Consider the following 23,364-nt stretch of genomic DNA (forward strand, 5'->3'; position numbering starts at 1 on the left):
TATGGGGCCCACTTACTGCGTATCTTCTGCGACGCCAGGCTCTTGCGTCCGGGGACTCGGACACACCAGACAGAGGGGAAGCTTCTAGATCGCCCCGTCTTGGGCCTCACTCCTAATCTTTCACTGCCACACTGCCCCTTGGGTTCCTAGGGGGGTTGAGGTTGCATGCTCCGCCACCCACTCCCTCGCTCTCCTTATGTTGGCCTGATTGGAACGTCATGACCCTGCTCCACTTGTTACTCCTCTCGCCTCTGGTGCTCCCTGCCCCTCCGCCCCCCCCCCCTGGTGTACTTGACCCCCCCTCCTTGGTCCCTGGCTGGCGCATTAAGGGGATCATTGGTACTGTACAGGCGGTCCGTGGGGGCTGGATGTTCACCTCTTGGCATCTTTGCGACGATTCTTGGCGGGATGGGGGCGGCGGGAGACGGGGCTAAGACTGGCTTCATCGGCCACACTAGACCGCAGAACCACACAATTGCGCTGTTGTTGACTGTTGTTGTTTGGGGGAGGGGGGGGAGAAAAACAAATGAAAAAGAAAGCCTCAGGCATTCACTGTCTTCTATCTGCTTACACCTCCGTTTTTGCTTGAATGCTGCCACACACGGCTCCTTCTAGTTTTTTCAACGTGGCCGGCCCTGAGGGGTTGTAGGCGGCTTGCTGTGTCAGAAGTTATCCTCTTAATTTACACTGCATGCTAGACTCTGGGATAGCTGCCGGCCTGCGCCCGCAGGATGTAGGCGTTTACAGCTGTGTACCTGATAACTGCTTCAATAAAGGTTTTCACACAAAAAAAAAAAAAGTGTGAGGATTGAGCAGATTTGGCATTTGAGGTTCTTTGCCATATTAAGGGGGAAGGTTCCTGGGGCCATATTATACATACAGCGCATTTTCCTTGATTGCGCCAGGCGCACGTTTTAAACAGTGCAACTGGCACAAATAAGGAAAATGCCCCATATTAGGGTGAATGTGCTGCCACCGGACAGCACAATCATGTGAAAAACAGAGTGGCTGCTTTGAAGCCACTTTGTGTTTTTACACTGCAGGCGTCATCCTCCTGCACTTTTAAAGGGGATTAGAGAACCCTTTGCAGGCAGGTACAGTGAGTGACTGAACCGCCTGCAAGTGGATGTTTGGGGGTCAGTGCACCTCCTGAGGGCCACTTTGCCTCTGCGCTTGCATCTGTAATATGGCACGGGCCAGAGGCAAATGGATTCCCTCATTTGCATGGGGCCACACCCCTATGCAAATGATGGACACCCTTATGAGGAAGCACTGGCACTGTATCAGTGGTGTACAAAGGCCCCCGCATTGCGGGAGGGGCCCTCAAGTGGCCCCCTTCAGCACAGTACCCTGGCCTAAGTGCTCCTGAGTGAGTCTGAAAGGGCCCCCCTCAAGTTTTGTTACATCACTACACTGTATGTGCGCCAGAACTTTCAGTATTACAGAAGGGGAAGTACTAGAGTCTGCGGCCACTTCTGTAATACCAGAATGCCCTGGGGGGTGCACAAAGTGGGTGCAAACTCTTGTTGCACCCCAGGGAACTTCTATATTATGGTTCCAGGTGCCCTTTCAAAATAAATGTTCAATAAATTAATAATATTAGAATGTTTTTATAAATATTTTGCAGGTGAAGACTTTGGACAATAGTTCATGTCTCCAAGGTAACGCTTTAATTAGTAAGGATATTGAAGAGAAAAAGTTCAGCTCTGAATAATGAATATTACCAGCAGGGCACAAGTCTGGGTACACACAGGTACACAAAGTCCACCCAGTATTTTCACAGGGTGAATGCCGTCCCCAAACCAAGAACTTGGGCTCCACGGAAATATGCTGAACTTGTCCCGGAGTAATTTTCAGACACCGGGACAAGTTCAGCAGCGCCTGTACTTTGTCTGCTGTTCATTTCCAGCAGCAATGTGCAGGCGTGAGGGTGAGGCTTTTTTTCACCTCCAGCTGGGCTGAAGTTAAGGGGCCCTCAGGCCCCCTTTTGTTTGAATATCCTGACTGGCTGGAGGCAGCCTGGAACCTCACATTTAAATGTAAATGCCACACAGGAGAAACAAAGGCACACAGCTTGCTATCTCTTCACAGGTACTTAAGAGAGGCATCATTTTGCCTTTGTTCAGTTCCTGTATATAAGAGATGTGTGCACTGTAAGAATGTCAGATGTGTTGGTCTGTTCGAGTATTTTCACAAATAACAATGTCAATAGCACTATTTTATTTCTTTTATAGTGCTACGCAACTCAATGCAGGGTGTTAGAGCTCTATACACATTATACATTGACAATAAATCATGTGCCTGTGTAAATCAATGTACGAGGTCAGTTACATGAGACAGGGTTGCAAGGTGCAGGAGTCACATGTCCTTCATAGCTCACTGTGCTATATTACAAGGATTACAGTTTACGTACTGCAGGTAACAAAAGGACCTCTGTGTTCAAAGCAGTAACCCACTTTACTACGTACATAGAATAAAAATCTGTGATCTGCATGATACCTGATATGCTTTGCAGGAGATGCATTAACCCACTATGTTACTTTGATTTAAATCTGGGACTTCACAAAACACAGATCTCTCCAACAAATGCGTTCACCTCCAGAGTTAACTCACTATTATTCCTATTCCCTGAGATTTACTGTGCAACTTTACTGAAGATGCTTTAACCAATAAAATGTTTTAAAATGCAGACTTTGCAACCAATTAAGCAGAACAGATCAACTGCCATGCTTCTCCTTGTTGCCAATTTCTTTGTGATAGGATTTAAAAAAAAAAAAAAAAAATATATATATATATATATATATATATATATATATATATATATATATATATATATATATATATATATATATATATAGATATATATATATATTAGTTGAGGCACAGACTTTGCTTCAAGGTTGTACCACTTTTTGGGCAACACCCGACGCAAAATCTCATAATGTGCTGAAATGTACTCATTGTATACCTGATAAACATGTCTTAATAACTGATGTCACTTCTTGTGATGTGACATCCAGCGTAGTCACTTCCTGTTATGTCATGTGCAATGTTGCGCGTCGTGACATCATGCACTGGTATGGCACGTGTCATGCTTTCACCTGCATTCTGCCTAACCTGGAGAGTCCCCCCCTTCTTTTTTCAGGACTTGTGCCCTGATTATCAGTAAGTAACCAGGATCTTCCCTCTTACTGAATAGAGAGAAACTGATAGAAAAAAAGACTTCACAAAAATGACAGAAATGGCTGACGTATATTTTACATTCTAAATGTAAAAAAGTTAATACGGTTATCCAACTTTATCCGTGTGTGGGGGAATAATGGAGCTTGATTAAGTGCCAGTCTTAATTTTCTGTCCGTCGGTTATTTGTCATTGTATTAATTTGGGGATTCGCTGTATAACTTGTGGAGCTAAAAATATTTGAGAGAGAGGGAGAGCGAGAGAATGAGAATGGTCGGGGAGCTAAAAGATGTGAAGAAAGGAATGAAGAAGTATACCACAAGTGGGAAAGAAGGAAAGAAAATATGGAAGTGGGCGGCAGAAAAAAATGGTGACAGAGGAATTGTCAATGTGAATTCCGTTTAGGGGGTGATTCGTTAGTTAGTAAATCTGGTGAGTTCGATGCCGTTACTGTTGTTGAAATAACACTTAAGGATAACAATTCGCAGGTGATGTGATCCCCTATGGGCATACGCCTTCCTGTAATTACTGTTTTTCTTATTTGAACAGAACATAATTTCTGAAAGAAAAAAACACAGACCTCTGTTCTGCACATGTATGTTTTTTCGCGTGCTTTCTGTCATTCTGCAAGCCACAAAGCCAAGATAGATGTCAATGTGCGCCTAGAGTCTGTCTGGTGTGGCAGCTTGGGCTGGTCACCCACCTCCGTAGCGTGCAGCATTAAACTGTCCTCGCCTGTGCACATGGGCCCCGGTTCACCCGCTGCCCTTGGGCGCGCGGCGGCTGTGGTATTAGCGAAAGGCTGCTGTAAGCACGTTATTCCCAGACACATGATCCTCTCAGGGAGCTAAGAAGCGCTAAGACGCTGCTTCTCGACGACTGTCGCATCTCCCTGTCCTCAGCGTGGAGCATCACAGACGACCAGCAGCATGAGGACCCTCCTGGCTTGCATCATCGTCGCCTCCCTGGCTGTGGGCAGTAAGTGCTGTGTTCAGGAAATAATGTTGTTATAGCTTTGGGTGAAATCCCCACTTAATCAGCGAATGCAAAGTCCATAGTAAAACAAGCATTGGTAATGCAAATAGGCCTCGCCTTTGGGACCGATTGACTTTGCCATTGCATTTGGGAGATGTTGTACAGCATCAGCCGAAAGAAAAAAAACTCAAGAACATATTCTTCTGACGACTGAGTCATTTTCGTAGGCGCTCCGATGTTTGATAACATGTTGTCATTGTTAGTTTTTTATTTATATAGCGCTTACTACCTCTGACGAGGCATTGAAGCGCTTTGCCGAGAGTAGCACGCTGCTCCAGAAACCAAGATTAGAGGATAATAGTAGATTAGTAATTTTTTTTTCTTTTCTTTGTACATTACTGTGTTGGGTTTGTGCTCTTGATTCCTTGTTTATTTACAAGAGGGAGAGAATGATGGGAATGGATTGGAAAGGGGAAGAAATACGTTGTTTTTGCAAGTAGTGGTTGTGTGTGCTTGTTAGTTGTGTGGCATGGGTACAAAAGGAGGGTGAAGTTTGAGAAGGAGGACTGCGGATTCTTAGTAGTCGAAACGTTTTAGGATGAGTCAAAGAAGAGAGACGGGACAAAGTTTGAAATGAGAATTTGTTTCTCTTTTTAGGTTTCGCCTGGCGTCCACTGCGCAGCAGTGTTGGCGCAGGCAAAATCTTTTGATTTTCAGTAGGGGCCTTTCACCCGCCTCTCTCTTCCATTGGCTAGCTCCATAAATGGAGGCTAGCCATTGGAAGAGAGATCTGTCCGTAATTCTCGTAGCAGATTCATGGGCGTTCCGGTGATTTTTTCTCATTCTGCCCCTTTTACAACGTCATGCGGCGGTGGGCGGTATTTTTTTTTTTTCCGGCATGTTTTGGTCTTTTTGAAAGTGTCTTTTGCAAGAGTGGGCTGCGCGATTGTTGTCTCCGTGGCTTCTTTCAATCTTGTTTTTTTTGTTGTCGTCTTTGTTTTCCGTCTTTGCGTGGCTCATTGTTGTAGTGTCTGTTTTCTGTCTTTGCCTGGTATGCATGCTCCTGTTTTTGCATTTAAGGTAAAATCGTGGCTGTCGTCTTTGTTTTCTGTCTTGTGTGCGTGAGCTCCTCACCCCCCTTCCCTCTCGTTCCTTGTGTGCGTGCGCTCCTCACCCCCTCCCCCCTCGTTGCTTGTGTGTGTGAGCTCCTCACCCCCCCTCGTTGCTTGTGTGCGTGAACTCCTCACCCCCCCTCGTTGCTTGTGTGCCTTTAAGATCTAAAACCAATGCAACCCCTGTCTCACAAGTTTATTGAACATAAACGCCTTCCGCCCTAGTTACATCTGATTACCTAGTTCATGCTCGTTGTAAATGTAATCTATTTTTATGAGGATGTGGATTGAACAACAATACTGATCGTGGAGCATCAAGTATATTAGTTTAATCAGATGTAGGGGTGCTTGTTACTAACAAAACTGCATCCTTTTCAGCACAGGTCAGCCTAGTGGAGGTAGGTAAAGTCTGTGAGAAAAGTGAAATTGTTAAAAGCGCAGTGGTTGTTGGTTAAGTGCCATTGTCTTTTGTTTTTGTTGCTGAAGACGCATGGCGGAAAAAATGCTTCATTTCGAAGTGGTCACGGTGATAATTACTTCCCGTTTTTTAATTGAAAGTAATGGGTTTGCTGCTTTAGGGCCCGGCTACCGTTCTAACTTGCTGGGAGTATACTTTAAATCCGTGATACTCAATGTACGGCCCATGGGGCCGCTTGCGTCCAACTTGACCTTTACATGCGGCCCCTCCTTGTAAACAGCAGCAGTGTGTGGGGCTCACAGTGTGTGGGGCTCGCAGTGTGTGGGGCTCGCAGTGTGCGTGAGCTCCTCACCTCCCCTCCCCCCTCGTTGCTAATGTGCGTGCGCTCCTCACCCCCTCCCCCTGGTTGCTTGTATGCGTGAGCTCCTTCACCCCTCCCCCTGGTTGCTTGTGTGCGTGAGCTCCTCCCCCTCCCCCTGGTTGCTTGTGTGTGTGAGCTCCTCACCCCTCCCCCCTCGTTACTTGTGTGCGTGAGCTCCTCATCCTCCCCCGTTGCTAATGTGTCTGCGCTCCTCCCCCCCTCCCCCCTGGTTGCTTGTGTGCGTGAGCTCCTCACCCTCCCCCCCTCGTTGCTTGTGTGCGTGAGCTCCTCACCCCCCTCCCCCTCGCAGTGTGTGGTGGGGCTCGCAGTGTTTGGGGGGGCTCGCAGTGAGTTGGGGTGGCTCGCAGTGTGTGGGGGGGCTCTATGTGGGGGGGCTCGCAGTGTGTGGAGGGGCTCGCAGTGTGTGGGGGGGCTCACAGTGTGTGGGGGGCTCTGTGTGGGTGTGTGGGGGGGCTCTGTGTGGGTGTGTGGGGGGGCTGTGTGTGGGTGTGTGGAGGGGCTCTGTGTGAGGGGGCTCTGTGTGGGGGGCTCTGTGTGTGTGTGGGGGGGCTCTGTGTCTGTGTGGGGGGGCTCTGTGTGGGTGTGTGGGGGGCTCTGTGTGTGTGGGGGGGGCTCTGTGTGGGGGGCTCTCTGTGGGTGTGTGTGTGTGTGGCATTTGTGAGAGATTAAGCTATTGGCATTGTAAATGACAATGCCATTTATTTATCTGTTTTCAAAACCAACACATAAATAAAAATGTTGTCATTTACAATGCCAATAGCTCTAACTTTTGCGAAGGCGAAACCGTTGCATTGTAAATGCTTGTTTTGTATCGGTGATGACACGTGGTTACCCTACTATAGACAAGCACCCTGAGGCGGCCATATGGAGTGTGAAGCACTTTGTAACCTTCTGACCCCCTCCGGATCAAAATAAAAATAAATTACTGTTTGCTTCGATCCACCGGCGAAAATGTAGGCACAGCAAACTGTGTAATATCACACGCGCATCACTGCTTATTTGGAACTTTCAACACTTTGATTCAGCAGTGCAATGCTGGTCGTGATTCATGTTCCACTATGGCTCTTAAACATAAATGTTACGCTGATCTGCTTGTAGGTAATACAGAAAGAGTGTGTATTGTGTGTGTAGATATATGTATATATATATATATATATATATATATATATATATATATATATATATATATATATGTATATATATATATATATATATATATATATATATATATATATATGTATCTACACACACACACAGTCTCCCCCTGCACACTTTGCAGGTATTCCTCTGGGATCAGGTGAAAATCTGGATTGGCTGTCCGAGCCTTTCATCTTTTTGGGATCCCTTTCTAAAGCATTCCTGTGTAACCTTTAGGTCGGAGGTAGAAATCGAGCAGGGCTCAGCCTTTCATCCCTTTAGGAATCATTAGATCAGGGCTCGAGTCGGGGTACCACGCGGGTGGACGGCGTCCCCCCACTTATTTTTGCCGGGGGGACGCCGTCCCCCCTGCACAAAAGCTGGACTTCACTCTTTGGCCTCTCTGGCAGCTCGACAGCCTGGCAATTAGAGCACCGAGCCGCGAAATCCGCCGATGCGTAATTACAGGTGAGGCTTTGTAGTGGGAAACACACCGGCAGCCTCTCCCTAACAGCGGTAATCAGTTTTTGTGTAATTGTTTGTGACAGTTGTTCAGCTGATCTGCCCTGCGTTTCACCTTGGCACAAGGCCTCAGGCGTGGTGTGGGGTGCGGCAGGTTGCAGACTCATCTAAAGGCATATGAATACCCCCGTGACATCACTTCCGGTGACCGCGTCCCCCAACGTCTTTTTTTAGGACTTGTGCCCTGCATTAAATGATTTTAATCGGCTAACTGTAAGAAGTGTTATTTAGCGTGGTTGGAAGTAGCAAAATCTGGCTTCACAAGTGCTGTATAAAACAAAACATTTCATATGTGTGTGTGCGCATATGTGTGTATGGCGACAGATATATATATCCTTAAATATATGAAGCATCTGCACCAATAGGCCATCTGACATATATATGTATACAATACATATATGTAAACCATGAATAAATGAAGCATTTTAACTAATACACCAGATTACATTCTGAGGGAGAGTTCCTTGTGCTAATCGCCGCTGTGATCTCTATGTGAGCTACAGGTCACTTTTTGAAATACTGCAGGGGCAACTCCACTTTAATCCTTCCTGAAATGGACAAGTTGAGTAGTATTTAGCTGAGTTTTGAGAACAGCCGAACAACCGAGCATGTATGAAAAGGCAGCATAAACTCACAGATCTGTTTGCATGCATGTGAGTCATGGCTCCTAAGCTGAGTGATACAGGTGGGAGTTTACCCTCTAAAATGCATGTGTTATTTGTGATAGAGGTTTGCATGGGGTAACACGCTATGAGCAGGTTTACTACAATCGTCTGACAAGTCACCAGACTTAAGAAAGTTACAAGTATCCCCAGCAGCAGAGCATGGATGTGTGTAGGAAGCTGGCTCTGTATATACTATACCAATTGAGGTATAGTGTGCACAGAGTCCAGAGGATCCCCAAAGATAGGCACCTCACTCTCTATTTGTGGTAGTGTGGGCGAGTGGTAAGGCCTTATCAGAGAGTAGTATTAAGCCTTTATTGTACACACTGAGGCAAGGCATGATGTCACACACTCAAAGACTGAACTCAGACCAATTTGTTTTTATAAAAATATTATTTAGTTGTATTTTATTTCTAGAACTAAGCCAGGCCTTGCACAGGTAAGTGTAATATTACTTTGCAAGAATAATGCAGTTGAACACAGTTTAAATGCAGTTGAATGCAATTGGATTGGTTACAGGTAAGTCACTTGTTCATCCATAGTTGGAATTACTTTTCAGTTACTATTGAAATTACTTTTTAAGGTACTTTCAAGTTACTTTTTCTACTCCGTGTGATTATGCCTAGATATCACACTGGACATTTCCTAAATAAAAGGTAAGTAAATCAGTTTTCATAAGTATGCAGTTTGTTAAAGTTTCATACAATTTTCCAACTCCACACTTACAACATTTTTCACAGAAAAGCAGTCAATGCAATCCTACGAGAGGAAAGTAAGTTATTGGTTTACAGGTAAGTACTTGGTTTGGGAATTGGTTTTCTGGGGTTAGAACAAGGGTTCCCACAGGGTTGTGGATGCACTCCAAGAGCATCCTCAGTGGCACTAGAACAGCTGTGTGCAGAGTGCTAAGGCTCATTGTTATCCAATGAGGGATAAAGGGGCCTCCGGTTGGGAACTACTCATCGGCAGGCCACAAGGTTGAAGGAGCAAAGCTCCTGGACTCTTAAGTCAGGGCAAATGGGGTTCAAGTTAGCACACAAGGTGCACTCACAGCGGCATAGCAGCGGGCAAATGCAGAGTGCTGATTTGATGTTGGGTGCCCTGTTGTTTTCAATGGGCGTTGCCGGTTTTAGATTTTGGCTGCAGGCTCGGTCCTGGAAATCTTCCAGGAGGAACCAACTGCTGGGCAGGTAAGTTAAAGGGCTCAGGGACGTGGGTGCACCTCAGGTAATTTTCTCCAGGGCGCAGGGCGGCTGGATGCAGGCTGCCTTTTGAGGTTGGATTTCACCTTACCGGGTCTCCTGTGGTTGGGAGGGGTTTCTGTGCAGAGGCTGCAGGCGACGTTGGGGAATCCTGGAGGGGTCAACCCACGGTGGACTCGGATGTTGGAGCACTGGGGTCCTTCCTGGGATGGTGGGCCATTTGGACTTGGGCCATAGGCGTTCGGTGTAGTGATGGTTCCAGGCGTCGGGTTTCTTTGTCTTCAGTAGGCTCACAGTCTTGCTTTGGAGAGTCTTTTGAACAGAGCTGCTGTTCACATGACATTCGGGCGTTGTTGAAGGCAGTCCGCCTCCCAGGGGTTCTGGAGAGTGCTGTATGCAGGACAAGGTGACATTTGGCGCACGATCTCTGGAAACTGCAGACGGGCCGGTAGGGCTGGGGCCAAGTCAGTTCTTTTCTGCAGTCTCCTCTGCCGGGCGTCTTTCATCCTTCTTCATCGTAGGTTGCGGGAATCGGTATTCTTGGTTCAGGGCTGCCCCCTAAATACTCTATTTGGGGGGCATTTTATGGGTCTCAAGGTCACTAGCCAACGGGCTACTGCCCTTAGGGTGACTACACCCTTGGTGTGCTCACCCCACGTGGGGGAGTGGGCACAATCCCTAATCCAGATTGTTGAGTGCCTCCCATCTGCAAGATGTCAGGCACTGAAGAGTGGACTTCACCTTGTCTCCCCCACCTGAGGTGGGCCAACCTTCTGGGCTGCTCTAGTATTTCCCGCCTGTCTTCCCACCAAAAAGGGGGTGAGACAGGAAGGGTGCTTGCTCCTGAAAGCAGGCGAGGCTGGGCATTGTGTTACAAAGGCAGCAAGGCCTTTAAAGCTCCCCTGCCACAGATGTCTCTTCCTGACCTGGGGGAGTTGTGAATACCTCTGCGCAGGAATTGCTTTGTTTCTGGGCCCAGAGAGCAAAGGCTCCACCCCAGGGTCCAGAAACATGTCTTTTGGTGGAAGGCTGATGTTTACAAGTCAGGGAACCCACCAGAGGCCGGTCGTTTTTCAGGGGGCATTTCTGAGGAGTCCTCTGAGTGCATGGTATAATAAAACCCACACTGGCATCAGTGTGGGTTTATTGTGCTGAGAAGTTTGATACCAAACTTCCCAGAATTCAGTAAAGCCATTATGGCGCTGTGGAATTCGTAATGACAACCTCCCAGACAATATAATCTTTATGGCTTTACTGCACTTACAATGTCTAAGAATGGGCTTAGACACTGTAGGGGTACAGTGCTCATGCAATTGTCCCCTCACAAGTGGTATAGTGCACCCAGCTAGAGGTATGACTTACCTATACCATAGGCAGTGGGTTAAAGGCATAGCACACTGGTATGCGTGCTATGTTTACTCTTCACTTTTCTCTGTACCAAAACACGGAGCCTGCAATGGCAGTGTGTGTGTGTGTGTTAAGGTACAGGACCTCTAAGGGTGGCACAATATGTGTTGCTGCCCTTAGAGGTCTTCCCTGATCACAGTGTCCTTGGCACTCATGGTACCTTTTACAAGGGACTGACATGTGGCCAGAGAGGTGCTAATTGGGAGTATAAAGAAACAGGTTTGGGTAAGAACACATGCCCTGGGAACCTGATTGTCACGGACCCAGGGCTCAACAAGCCAAAGAGCATCAGAAATATGGCAAACGTGGGGGGGGGGGGGGGGGTTAATGCAACAGAAACCCTGCTTCCTACAATGTACACACGTTAATATCAATAGGGTAACCAAGTCTTGTGAAGAAGCTGGGGATAGATACGTTAAACAAGCAGTGGTTCTGCCACGGAATTAAATTAAAATATCCCTTATTTTGTCCTCACAGATGGTAGGACTCCATTAATTAGAGTCCTACCATCTGTGATGACAAAATAGGAGCTAGTTTAATTTCATTCCGTGGCAGAACCACTACTCTTTTAACACACATGTACCAACAGCACACTAATATATAAATATATGTTTAAAATATTATACATTGCATTAAAAGTTGATTTGTTTATTGAAGAGGGTGCGTTCTATTTAATCATGGGGTGGGGAGTGAGCATCTTTTTGCCAATACAAAGTAATCTCATTGAATAAGTGCCTGTCCTGTATCGGGTTATTGCACATGCAGTGCACATCTTTGCCATTGTACTGTACAGTGTAAATTGTTTCTTGTTCAGACCTATACCAGCACCATCAAAGATGTGCACATCATGATCGGACACATTTCCATACCGTGCTGCACAATCTGCATCTTCTAAGGATGCTTCCGGGTGCTAAAATAGCCTCTAAGTATTTTGGGGGTGGAGGGGCGCCGTCCAGGTGCACCTCGTCAGAGCACTATTCTGGGGGGGCAGTACTGTCTGTACGGATACCATGAAGGGATATGTACTAGAAAAGCAGTGGTGTTTGGTACGGGTGATATTTCATCCACATGGGCAGGATGAAAGTCTTAGCGGACTCCAAGTTCCAACCTCCACAAAGAGGCCTTTTTATCCATTGAGCGATCATGTGAAGTGAGAAGGTGGAGGGGGTGAACAGGTGGAAGCTCGACACACTGTTCTGGGGTCAGAATCTGTGCTTTCCAGGAGGCTCCCAGATCACAGATGCAAACACTTAACCCACTGAGATATTTTCGCGCTATAGGGTTGTCAAAAACCGACAGAATGAGGGAAGTGGGCATGACTCCTATGACATCTTTCTGGGTTTCATATATGCACACATGCATCACAGTACAAGCGCATGCCTAGGAAATGATGCGGTTGACAATTGTTTTTAATTTGCTGATCCAACACTTTTTGCCTGGTGCTAAGCTGTTATTGACTAATCTGGCTGGGATCCTGCTAATCAGGACCCCAGTCTATCTGATTTCCCTAAATTGTTGTTTGTTACATCCCAGATTGGATACTGTGGTACCCTTATCAGTTCCTAATTTTTGGTACAAAGGGCATAGGTACCCCAAAGGTTCCACGGGCTGAATCATGCATTATGCCATCCATGGGAGGCCATTAAAAATGGAACCACAGGCCTGCCATTGCAGCCTGTGTAAGCTGGTGTTAGCAACACTTACTAAAGATATAGGTTTCCTGTATCTAGGGTCACTGCACTTAAAACCTATGTCACCCCTATAGCAGGCCTTTACAATCCTGAAGGCAGGGTGCTTGGTTCTAAGGGAGAGTGTAGCCCTGCATGAACAGGACACCCCTATATTTACGGAGTTCAATCTCCCGGGTTGTCAGTGAAGCAACCATATAGAGGAACCTTCCAAGGCGTCTGGGCATAAAAGACACCTGAAGGAATCTCCCTTGAAGTGAAGGAGTCACTCTCCTACATTCTCAGGCACCGCAACTAGGTCGACTAGTCTGCTGATCCTGAGCTCCTCCGGACTTTGATAGGTTCTGCAACACAGATGGTCGTTTTTCACAGATCCAGAGGCTTGCACTGACCTCTCACGAAGTTTGAGACCAGCATCCCTCGTGGGGGTTTCAATAACCAAACCCCTGTGCACCATGTCAACTTGCAGTTGCAAAGGCTTGTTTACTTCCCTCCAAGAAGATCTTCAGCTTCAAGTAGCTCCAACCTCGAGCATCTCCTGTGACCAGAATTTTCAGCCAAACACATCGTGTGCATTGTGGCCTGCATCTTATAATGAGCTGCTTGAGGTCCTCTTGCGACTCCAGTGCCTCCGGCCTGTGGGTCCATTTGAGGGTCACATTTACTTCTCTTGGGCTCCCCTGATTTCTTGGGGCCTGTCCTGACTCCCTGCTTGTGGTGAGTCCCTTGAACCTTGTTGGTCCCAATGTTGCTCCTTCTTCAGCTCCTGAATTGTTTGCATTTTCCAAGGCTTATTGGAGCTCGCGCCTGACACCGACCCCACAGTACTCGACATCCTTTGTGAGTCAAGGTCCTCATCAACTCTTCTTCAACACCCTACATCGGCACTGGGATTCCCTGTTGCTTCCAAAATTTCATATCCAATCTGCTGTGTTTCCTCGTTCGAGTCAGAATGCCGTTCTGTTTATCTGTGTGACACGGACACGGATAGACATCAGGACGCTACGGGGAATCCAAACACATAATAATATTGGAGTAGTCAAAGAACGCTCATCTATCTTGACCCTGAGGAAGTCCATGTTGGGTGAAACACGTTGGCTGGGCGCACGCCGCTTATGACTGCAAATAAAGAGTATTTGGAAAAAGAAACCTCTAGACTCCCTGTTCAATACTTTTGGATCTTATGGATTTGGGACACTGATTGTATTTTACAAACTAATTGTGTGCAATTGTATGCTCCTTTTTAATGTTTGGTTTTGAAAAATGTTTTAACTATTATATCACCAGTCAAGCAGGGCCAGCTCCTGCTGCAAGTTTAGGGTTAAAGAAACAGCCGGGATTGTTGCCATGGAAACAAGCAGCTGCTCATTAACAATGCATACACATGAATTAAAACGATAAAATAGACTACAGTGCACAGCCATCCACAGCCCTTACTGTGTGCAAAATGGGCGAGCAGCAGAGTACATCTCGATTCCCCTATAGGGCACCCTGAGTGTAATTCACAGGCAGCGCTGCTCTACTGCCTGCATACGAGAAACGAAAAAATGTGAAATGGACTCACGGCCTCAGGACACGTCTCACAGGCAAGCTTCAATTTGTCAACTGTGTGAGGTTGCTATGATAAAAGACAAGAACAACAACAGGACCAGAACAAGTAAGGAGATAAGAGCACGATTTACAGACTAATTTACAGAGGAGCTCAGCACAAAACACAAGCCCTTCTGTGAACTGCTCTTGGACAAAGAAAAAATTAGTTTGCAAAACACATGCTAAAATGGTGACTAGTGTATTGATATAGTACTTGATTCCTGCTCTCGGGGAGGTGTAAACACTGGAAGAGGCATGACGCATGCATGCCATGGACAAATAGGGAGAAAGATTGTGAGAGTGACGATGGAGTCAACAAATGGGAAGCCTGTGAGCGGGCTGAAGCCCACATAATATTTACAACATGTTTCGAAGTGGCAGTGTAGTAAATGTCCTCTTCACTGTTCTTCTCTGGCTAGACTGCACTACGTTACCTATGACATCATAGAATGCCAGGGTGTCCCTCTAGCTGACTGTGCCTTTCTATTACTTACTGTGGCAGTTGGTCATCTCAGGCGAGCTGCTGACAGCTGGCTCCTGGTGGGGTTTCCCTTACAACTTAACCTGTCTGTCTAGCCTGGAAGGAACCTGCAATAAAGGATCTTAACTTATCAAGTGGACTCATCTTTCATTTACCACATTTTGGCGACGTTTTGAACTGGATTAATCTATGCGTGCAGTTATCAACAAGGAATTAAGCAACTACAAAGAAAAGAAAGAACCCAAGACATCAAGGATTGTGGAAAAATTCGTACTTATACTGAAAGGTAATGCCCAGCTGACCCCACCAGTGTTGTGTTTCATCTAGACAGCCTGCACCCTGGGCAAGTGTTTATTTTAAATTTTTATTTGATGTCTGCTGGCAATCTGCGTGGGATTTGTTCTGCTGCTTCAGCAACTTGTCTGGACTCACTGTCTGCAAGTCTGATCGGCAGAAAACAGTTTGCCAGCGTTTTCCTCTGTGGGAAAAAACAACAGTGACATTGCCGGTGTGTTTGTCAGTGAGTCCGTTCTTGTCCTGCTGCTGTCTGCGAGTCTGCAGCGCCTGAACAGACTCAGGTGTGTCTGGTAAAGCGGCGATTTTCGTGAGCTAATGCATTTATGTGTTCAGCATTGCTCTGTGACTAGGAGTACTTTGCCAGCCGTCGCTGTGTTTTTTTTCCTCGAAACTTTAGTCACATACAACGCCTCCGGTCTGCTGAGGCGTGTCTTTTCAAGAGGCTGGACAGGGTTATGTACAGCGCCTCCGGTCTGCCTTTGCTCTTGGGGACATTTAAAGTGTTGCCTCTGCTCTACTGTGGTCTAACCGCTGGTTTTCAAATAGGCCACGAGCACACACCGCGCGCATGCAGTCAGCGCGCGGTGCTTTACCTGTGCTGTGATCCGTGTGAGTCATTTTCTGTGACGTCTGCCTTCACATCTCACGAGCCTTTCTGCACGCACTCTTACCGGTCACAGTCTTACCGGTCTCGTGTTGCCTCCGTCTTCTCTGTGACGTCCTGGCTTCCAGCTGCCTCGCAACGAGTTAGTGCTCCAACATGCCTTGAGCCACCCTGCACAGCGTCAAACGACGTGCCTCCATTTGGTGTTAATGCCTCAGCTTGCCGGTCATCTGTGCTGCTTTGCTGTATGTCGTCCACCTTGGCAGTCATGGCATGGGGGTTTCAGGAAACGTGGTGCTGTTATTTACAAGGTGCGTACAATTTGGCCGATATGTGTAACACGAGATGTGTCAGTGGAAAGTGAAGAGGAGCATCAGAACTCTCGATTTTTCTTCACATATTGCTTTTTTGGGACTGCCTGACATTTGGAGACTGCGTGACATTCCTTTTTGTGGCAAGTTTCAGCGCTGACTGCAGTGAACTGTGTGCGGAGACCCGGGTGAGAGGTCGCTCACCGTAGCTGAAGCCTTTTGTTTGTTTATTTATTCCTCGGAATGCTTTGCTTCTCAGTCCATGTTGTGCGTGAACTTGCTCACAGAAAGGACTCCAGTGTTTTTATTGTGTACTGGCAGCTGCGTGAAGTTTTGTCTGGTTATTGAGATATTGGATCACCAAAGCCTAACTATTTCTCTGTCATTGTAATGCCCATATTCATTTTGTTTTTGTGTAAGGGATAGGGCAACTGTTGTGTAGTTTAACACATAGTGTACACTTTGGTGAAGTTGTGGGTGTGTACTCTCTTTTAATCCAAGTGGGTGGTGTGACAGTAAGTGTTCTGCACTGCTCGTGACTGTAGTGTACTGTCAATTGGTTTGTGTCCTTATTTAGTCTCCACATAGAGTGTGTACCCGTTAATTTGGGGAGGTTGTGTTTTTTGTGTGGGTAGTCCATGCCCATGTAGTGGTGTATGTTCATCCTTATTGTCAGGGTTAGTATCCTGAAGTGTACCCTATCTAGGGGAGGTGGTCTCTGTGTGGGTAGTCCGTGCCCCATGTAGTTGGTGTTTGTGGGTAGTCCATGCCCCATCGCTTGTCCCAGGGTTATTGTTTTATCCTGCGGTGTACCCTTTTCTGGGGAGGTTGGTGTTTGTGGGTAGTCCATGCCCCATCATTTGTCCCAGGGTTATTGTCTTTATCCTGCGGTGTACCCTTTTCTGGGGAAGTTGGTGTTTGTGGGTAGTCCATGCCCCATAGTTTGTCCCAGGGTTATTGTCTTTATCCTGCGGTGTACCCTTTTCAGGGGAAGTTGGGTGCGTGCGGGTAGTCCGTGCCCCATGTCTTTGCATGCCCCATTTTCCAGGGTTATTTTGCTTACCCTGCGGTGTACCCTTTTCAGGGGAGGTTGTGAGTTTTTGGGTAGTCAACGCCCATTTTTTATTCTCAGGATTGCTGTCTTGTGGTGTACCCTTTTCAGGGGAGGTTCAGTGTCTGTGGGTAGTCCATTCTCCATACTATGCGCTGACCCCCTGTTTTTGGTGGAGATGGTTTGTGCACTATTTTCCTTTCGAAGTCTACCTTCCTGCAGCTACTGGCCAGGGCTTCATTTTGGTAAGATTTTGAGCTGTGAATTTTTCATACGTTTAGTGTCAGCACATCTTTATCAGGGGTAGTTTGTTTTTGTTTTTTGTTCCTAGGGTGTCTGCCCTGTGGTGTACCCATGTGTGGGGAGGTTATTAGTGTCTGCAGCTAACTTAGCTGTTGGTCTTGGTTTTTTTTTTTTCGAAACCTTGCTGTTTCGTTAAGGGAAGGGGATGTGATATATTATGTTGTTTTCTCTCCTAATGATACCTCATGATAACGTCATCTCATGTTGTACACTCTTACTTTTGGTTCTTCTTATTTGTGTACTTTCCTGCTGTTTGTTGCATTTGAGGTATTGTTGCTGATTGTTCCTTTATTCTGCTATTACTCCTTAAGGGAAGAGGATGTGTAGTAAATGTCCTCTCCACTGTTCTTCTCTGGCTAGACTGCACTACGTTACCTATGACATCATAGAATGCCAGGGTGTCCCTCTAGCTGACTGTGCCTTTCTATTACTTACTGTGGCAGTTGGTCATCTCAGGCTGAGCTGCTGACAGCTGGCTCCTGGTGGGGTTTCCCTTACAATTTAACCTGTCTGTCTAACCTGGAAGGAACCTGCAATAAAGGATCTTAACTTATCAAGTGGACTCTGCATCTTTCATTTACCACAGGCAGCACAAGCGCTGTCTAGCTGAGACCTAAAAAGGGGAGTTAAAGTTGTTTTTAAGACTGGGGCATTGTTAACATGCCTCATATAAAGGTTTTAAGAGGAATGTTTACAGTCATCTGACAAAAGTGTGAGAACTGAAGGGCACTATTAAGTGTTGGACCTCAACTTTCTTTCCATCTGAAAAAACGTTTTTGAGGCAAACTACCTTCAAATTTGGCCATGTGCTTTGAAGGGACAGAACTTTCCTCAAGTGCTCAGTACATTTTTATAGACAGGTCGCTTTTGTGTTTTTGCTCTTTATTCCCAAAACATGCTTTATGTCCTAACATGTCCAATACAAACAGAATAGTGGATACTCGCCTGAGAAGGGTGATTGAAGATATGTATCTGCGGTCTCAACCTAGAGCAGCAGAATGCATGGATTTCGTAACATGGTTAAGGGAAGGGCCCTCTATGTATGGATGGATCTATTGTGGATGGACTGAGAAGGATAAAATGGTGGACTGACGGATGGATAATACCTGACTAATTGTTCACTTTGTACTGCTGAGAGAACAACTCCAGAAAACTATTTAATCCCAGGCCTCAGAACCATTTGGAAAGTTAACCCTGAAAGCCAAACTTGCTGCAGTGCTACAGCAAAGGCTGATCGTGCTCCATATAAGTGCCAAATTACATTCACATTAACAGTGCATGGCTTGCACTGAGACTTTAACGATCAACTCCTATTAGCCTTTAAAGCCATCTCAAGCTCCCCTCCTCACAGCAGACAGAATGGGTGGCAATGTTATGATCATTCACCAAAAGCCTGTGTGAGAATCTTTGTTACATTACTGTCACTAAACATATGCCCCATTTTGTGCAAACATGGTCTCAAAGCCCGTTCAGCAGTCTAGTAGTCTTTCCAACACTGGCTCAAGGTTTGAATCATAGACCAGTATCTGACTGAGCTTGTCTTACTTTGACTAGTCTACTGTTCCTCTTCAAATGATTTTTGTTTAAGGTGCCATGTCTTAGTCACAGAGCTGTGGGTGTGTGGTTGTGTTGTGTGGGATCTGATGCCTGATGGCTTCACCAATTTCTTGCTGATATTTAAGATAACATGGATAGATATACGCACATTGTAAAATAGCAATGTACTCAGCTGCAAGCACTGAGCAACAATAAACTGGAATTCTCTCAGTTACTCATGGAATTTGCCATTGTGATGAGACTAGGAGAACTTGCTTACCCAGGGGCTATCTGTGCCCGCTCATGCACCAGAACTTCAAAAGATTCTGGTTCAGTCATCTCAATGAAGCCAATCCACTCAATTTTCCACATAGTAAAGATTTAACATATGTATGGTGTTAGATTGCCCCAACCATTTTTGAGATGTATATATTTGCTCATGAAAGACATCAAAACCTCTCGATTTTAGTAAATGTTAAATTGGAGGAAACGCTCAAAGGTTCAACGCCCAAAGGTTCAACGTCCATACCTAGAATGTTGATGCTGTCAACTCCCCGCCCTTTATACGCTGCCCAGAGAGATCCCATCTGCCACCACGATTCCATTTAGCCTTCATAGAATACTTCATAAAGTTGTGACTCTGGTTATTGCCATATTCCAAAATAGAAGTTTTTGTTGCCAGGTGACAGATCACTGCCACCTAATAATCCTTTGAGGCAAAGCATACCACCACTGATCCATGGATGTCAATTCACCAAAATACCAGGGGTAGCGGAAGTGACATTGCATGACATTTGACCTTTACTTTGACTAATACACATGTGCTTACACATTGAGGTAGGTAAGCGTACTGTATCTTTTCTAGCCAGTTCACGTTTTTTTATTTTGCACCTCATCCTTGAAACATAATAACCCTAGCACAAAATGGGGCAGCACACGAAGGAACAAATATTGTTTTCAGGCTTACTGTGACTCTTAGAAAATGTCTTGAGTCTCACAAAGGATTCATTTTGTCTTTGGATAAAACATCTTCACCCACATTTTGTGGCATGGTTAATACTAAGATGATTTCTCTAGACCAAGAATAATCTTCGTTAGGACAGGTTCAGCCAAACTTGAGACCTCTTAAAATCATTCTCTGGGGACAGATCATTTTTTTATTAACAAACAAGGGACCCGATGAGTAACTAAGGACCCCGGGTATCAGTTATTTTAGCAAACAATGGTCCTTAGAGTGAGGGTATATAGGACAAATTAGATATAGACCTAAATGGGTACTATATATATCCAATGTCCAGCCGGACAAGGAATTTTAATATGACAATGTATTAGAAGTGGCAGATATTATACAAAAGAAAAATACAACGGAACGCAATCCTGCACCCGATACAGAGGACAGGGAGCAAAAGAAACAATCAATAACAAAATAAACAAAACAAGTTACAGGCAAAAAGTGGAGCTATGGTAGCTTGTACTAATCATATAATACAGCAATCTAAACCAAATAGTGACCACAATGATTATACACATTGGACCATGTGGTACTATTTTGAATTGTCGATCCCAAGCTCATTAGTTAAAGGGATCATCATCAGGACTAAATAATTAAGATTGCCTGGTGTATACCAAAATGCCGGACGGTTGGCCCGACTGCGGCGTGGTTTTTGGAAGGAAACAAGGCTTCGTAGAGCGGTTGAATCTTGTTGCAATTAATGCACACTACTTTCAGAGATAGTCCAATTCGGAGTATGGGTTATAACGATAGAGCAGGGCTCTTACTCGTGACTATCCGGCTCGGGAATGGCGAGTCCAGGTTGCTTCCCCCATGGTCTGGGAGGGGTGTCAGCGAGGACCGGGCGTTTGCTTCAATGATGCGGGCAACAGTGTGCCGTGGTTTCCAGAGCGCGATGGCAGGAACTCAGATCATAGCACAATATCAAGTCCATCCGACCCTTTTGTGATTTCCTAAGCAGAGAAAATTGTACTGGGATGGTATTGGTTCTAGAATTATTCCTGTGCAAGGCGCCACACAATCACCTCTGCACTGAATGATGCAATACTGGGCTTTGTACAAAATAATCAATTTGAGCTTGGGATGCTACCAACAGCAGGCAAATTTGAGCAGTTACGGCTCTGCTGTTTTCCCCCATTGTGCAATGCACCACAGTAAATCTGGCTTCTATGCTTTGTTGCATGAAATCTAAGTAAATCTGGCCTTCAGTGCATTTTGGTCATCTACACAAAGGCAAAGCTGACAGTACTGCTGAGCATATGAGGTACCCAATTTCATTCTTTGATTGGACCACAGACCTTGGGGTAGGTACGCTGCAGGTGAATGTGGTGGCTTTGGACCTTCAGGGGGTAGGCGGACTCTCTGTGTTCTGCTGGTGAGGAAGGAGCTGATCCAGTCCAGAGCTTTGTCTTCGATCCCTGCGTCATGGAGGCGTGTGAGCAGGGTGTTGTGGCAGACGGTGTCGAAGGTGGCCGAGAAGTCCAGGAGGATGAGGGCCGCAGTTTTGCAGTTGTTCAGCATGATTCTAAGGTCGTCAGTGGCGGCGATGAGGGTAGTTTTAGTGCTGTGATTAATTTGCATATGGCCAGGTCTAAACTGGGGTGGCATGGTGAACAAAAGATTGATGAATGTAACCCAGATCTCTTGACTGGGGGTGAATGTTTTGATTTGTTCCGCATTCCATCCATCAATTGTTTGTCTTTTGCTTTCTCGCCCTAAGCGCGCCAGGTATGCCCAGACCTGGGTCCCGGGCTCACTGTGCCACTGGAATCAAGCTATCCTGGCTGAAGAGGGGTGAAACCCTAAAACCTGTCCTAGGATGCTTGTTTCCGGTCCAGGGAGGACCTGGCTTTGCAGTTTGGGCTGGACTGTTCCCATGAGGCACAGGGTCAAGACTGATTTGCATATGGCCAGGTCTAAACTGGGGTGGCATGTCGAGCAAAAGAATGATGGATTTAACCCAGATCGCTTGACTGGGGGGTGAATGTATTATTTTGTTCTGCATTCCGTCCATCAATTGTGTGTTATTTGCTTTCTTGCCCTAAGTGCACCGGGTATGCCCAGACGTGGGTCCCGGGTTCACTGTGCCACTGGAATCAAGCTATACTGGCTGAAGAGGGGTGAAACCCTGAAACCGGTTCTAGGATGCTTGTTTCCAGTCCAGAGAGGACCTGGCTTGGCAGTTCGGGCTGGACTGTTCCCATGAGGCACAGGGTGAAGGTTGATTTGCATATGGCCAGGTCTAAACTGGGGTGGCATGGTGAGCAAAAGAATGATGGATTTAACCCAGAATTCTTCACTGGGGGGTGAATGTTTTGATTTGTTCTGCATTCCGTCCATCAATAGTGTGTCTTTTGATTGCTGCGGAAGCCGGATTGGGAGGAGTCCAAGACGTTGTTCTCCTCCAGGAAGTGGGTCAGTTGTCTGTTGGCAAGGACTTGCACCAGGAACGGGAGCAGGGAGATGGGTCAGAAGTTCTTGAGGTCCTTTGAGTCCGCCTTGGTTTTTTTGAGAAGGGCATTAATCTTGGCGTGTTTTCAGCTTTCTAGGAAGGTGGCGGTCTTGAAGGGTCTGTTGATGATCCTCCTGAGTTGAGGTGCGATGATGGAGCTTGCTTTGTTGAAGATGTGGTGTGGGCAGGGGTCGGAGGGTGAGCCGGAGTGGATGGTGTTCATGATTTTGTCGTTGACGTTGTGCCAGGAGAGTAGAGGATCGATGTGCTTGGTGGGTGTAGAGTTGGGGGTGATGGCGTCTGTCGTTGGTGTCTGTGTGTCAAAACTGTTGTGGTTGTCTCAGATCTTGCGGTGGAAGAAGGTAGCCAGGGAGTCGCAGAGTTCTTTTAATGGCGGTATGTCATTGGAGCAGGAGCTGGGGGTGGCGAGTTCTTTCATGATGTTGAAGAGCAAAGAGACATATGAGTATGTATCAGTTTATGATCAATCCATAGCACAATGTCAATTTCAAATTGCACATTGATAGAAGATAAGGTCTGGTTATGGCTGTGAGTTGTGGCATGGAAAATCTAGGTAAGCAACATGGATTCCATAATGTCAAAGGAATCAGTAGTTAACCCGCCAGTATGTAGTCCACAGATGTAATGAATTCCCTAAGCCACAAAGAACAATTTAGCCAATCATCTATGGGTAAGGCAGCTGGAGATGTCTGAAACTGATTAAAATGATCACTGTGTACTGGCAGACTATAAACATATAGGAACATCTGGCTGAGGTTCCACTTTGGGCATAGTAAACAGATACATTCTATAATAACCTAATCTTTGTGCTGGGGTAAGTAATACAGATAAGGTCAGACTGGAAACCCATTATTTTCTCCTGAAACTGACAAAAGATCAGTTGACTAGAAGAAGGTTTTACCTAAGAAGCTTGTAGAGGCTACAGATGTTTTTACTGTAGAAGGCCACTATATTGCAATAATCTAGCATACTACATCGACCTAACCTCTACATTACAGGATTAGATTAGGAAAGAAAA

The 23,364-nt window shown here is 46.0% G+C and overlaps 1 protein-coding gene across 1 annotated transcript in view; it reads left to right on the forward strand.

Moving 5' to 3' along the window:
• The first annotated feature begins 4,076 nt into the window (after positions 1 to 4,076).
• The window catches only part of LOC147683160 (uncharacterized), a 179,136-nt gene continuing 159,848 nt past the window's right edge, over positions 4,077 to 23,364 (forward strand). The window contains exon 1 of the mRNA XM_086944793.1: positions 4,077 to 4,158. Coding sequence (XP_086800919.1) covers positions 4,110 to 4,158 — 49 coding nt within the window. The 5' untranslated portion in view covers positions 4,077 to 4,109. The remainder of the gene's footprint in view (positions 4,159 to 23,364) is intronic.

This window comes from Lissotriton vulgaris, chromosome 11 (genome assembly GCF_964263255.1).
Source record: "Lissotriton vulgaris chromosome 11, aLisVul1.2, whole genome shotgun sequence".
Lineage (NCBI taxonomy): Eukaryota > Metazoa > Chordata > Amphibia > Caudata > Salamandridae > Lissotriton > Lissotriton vulgaris.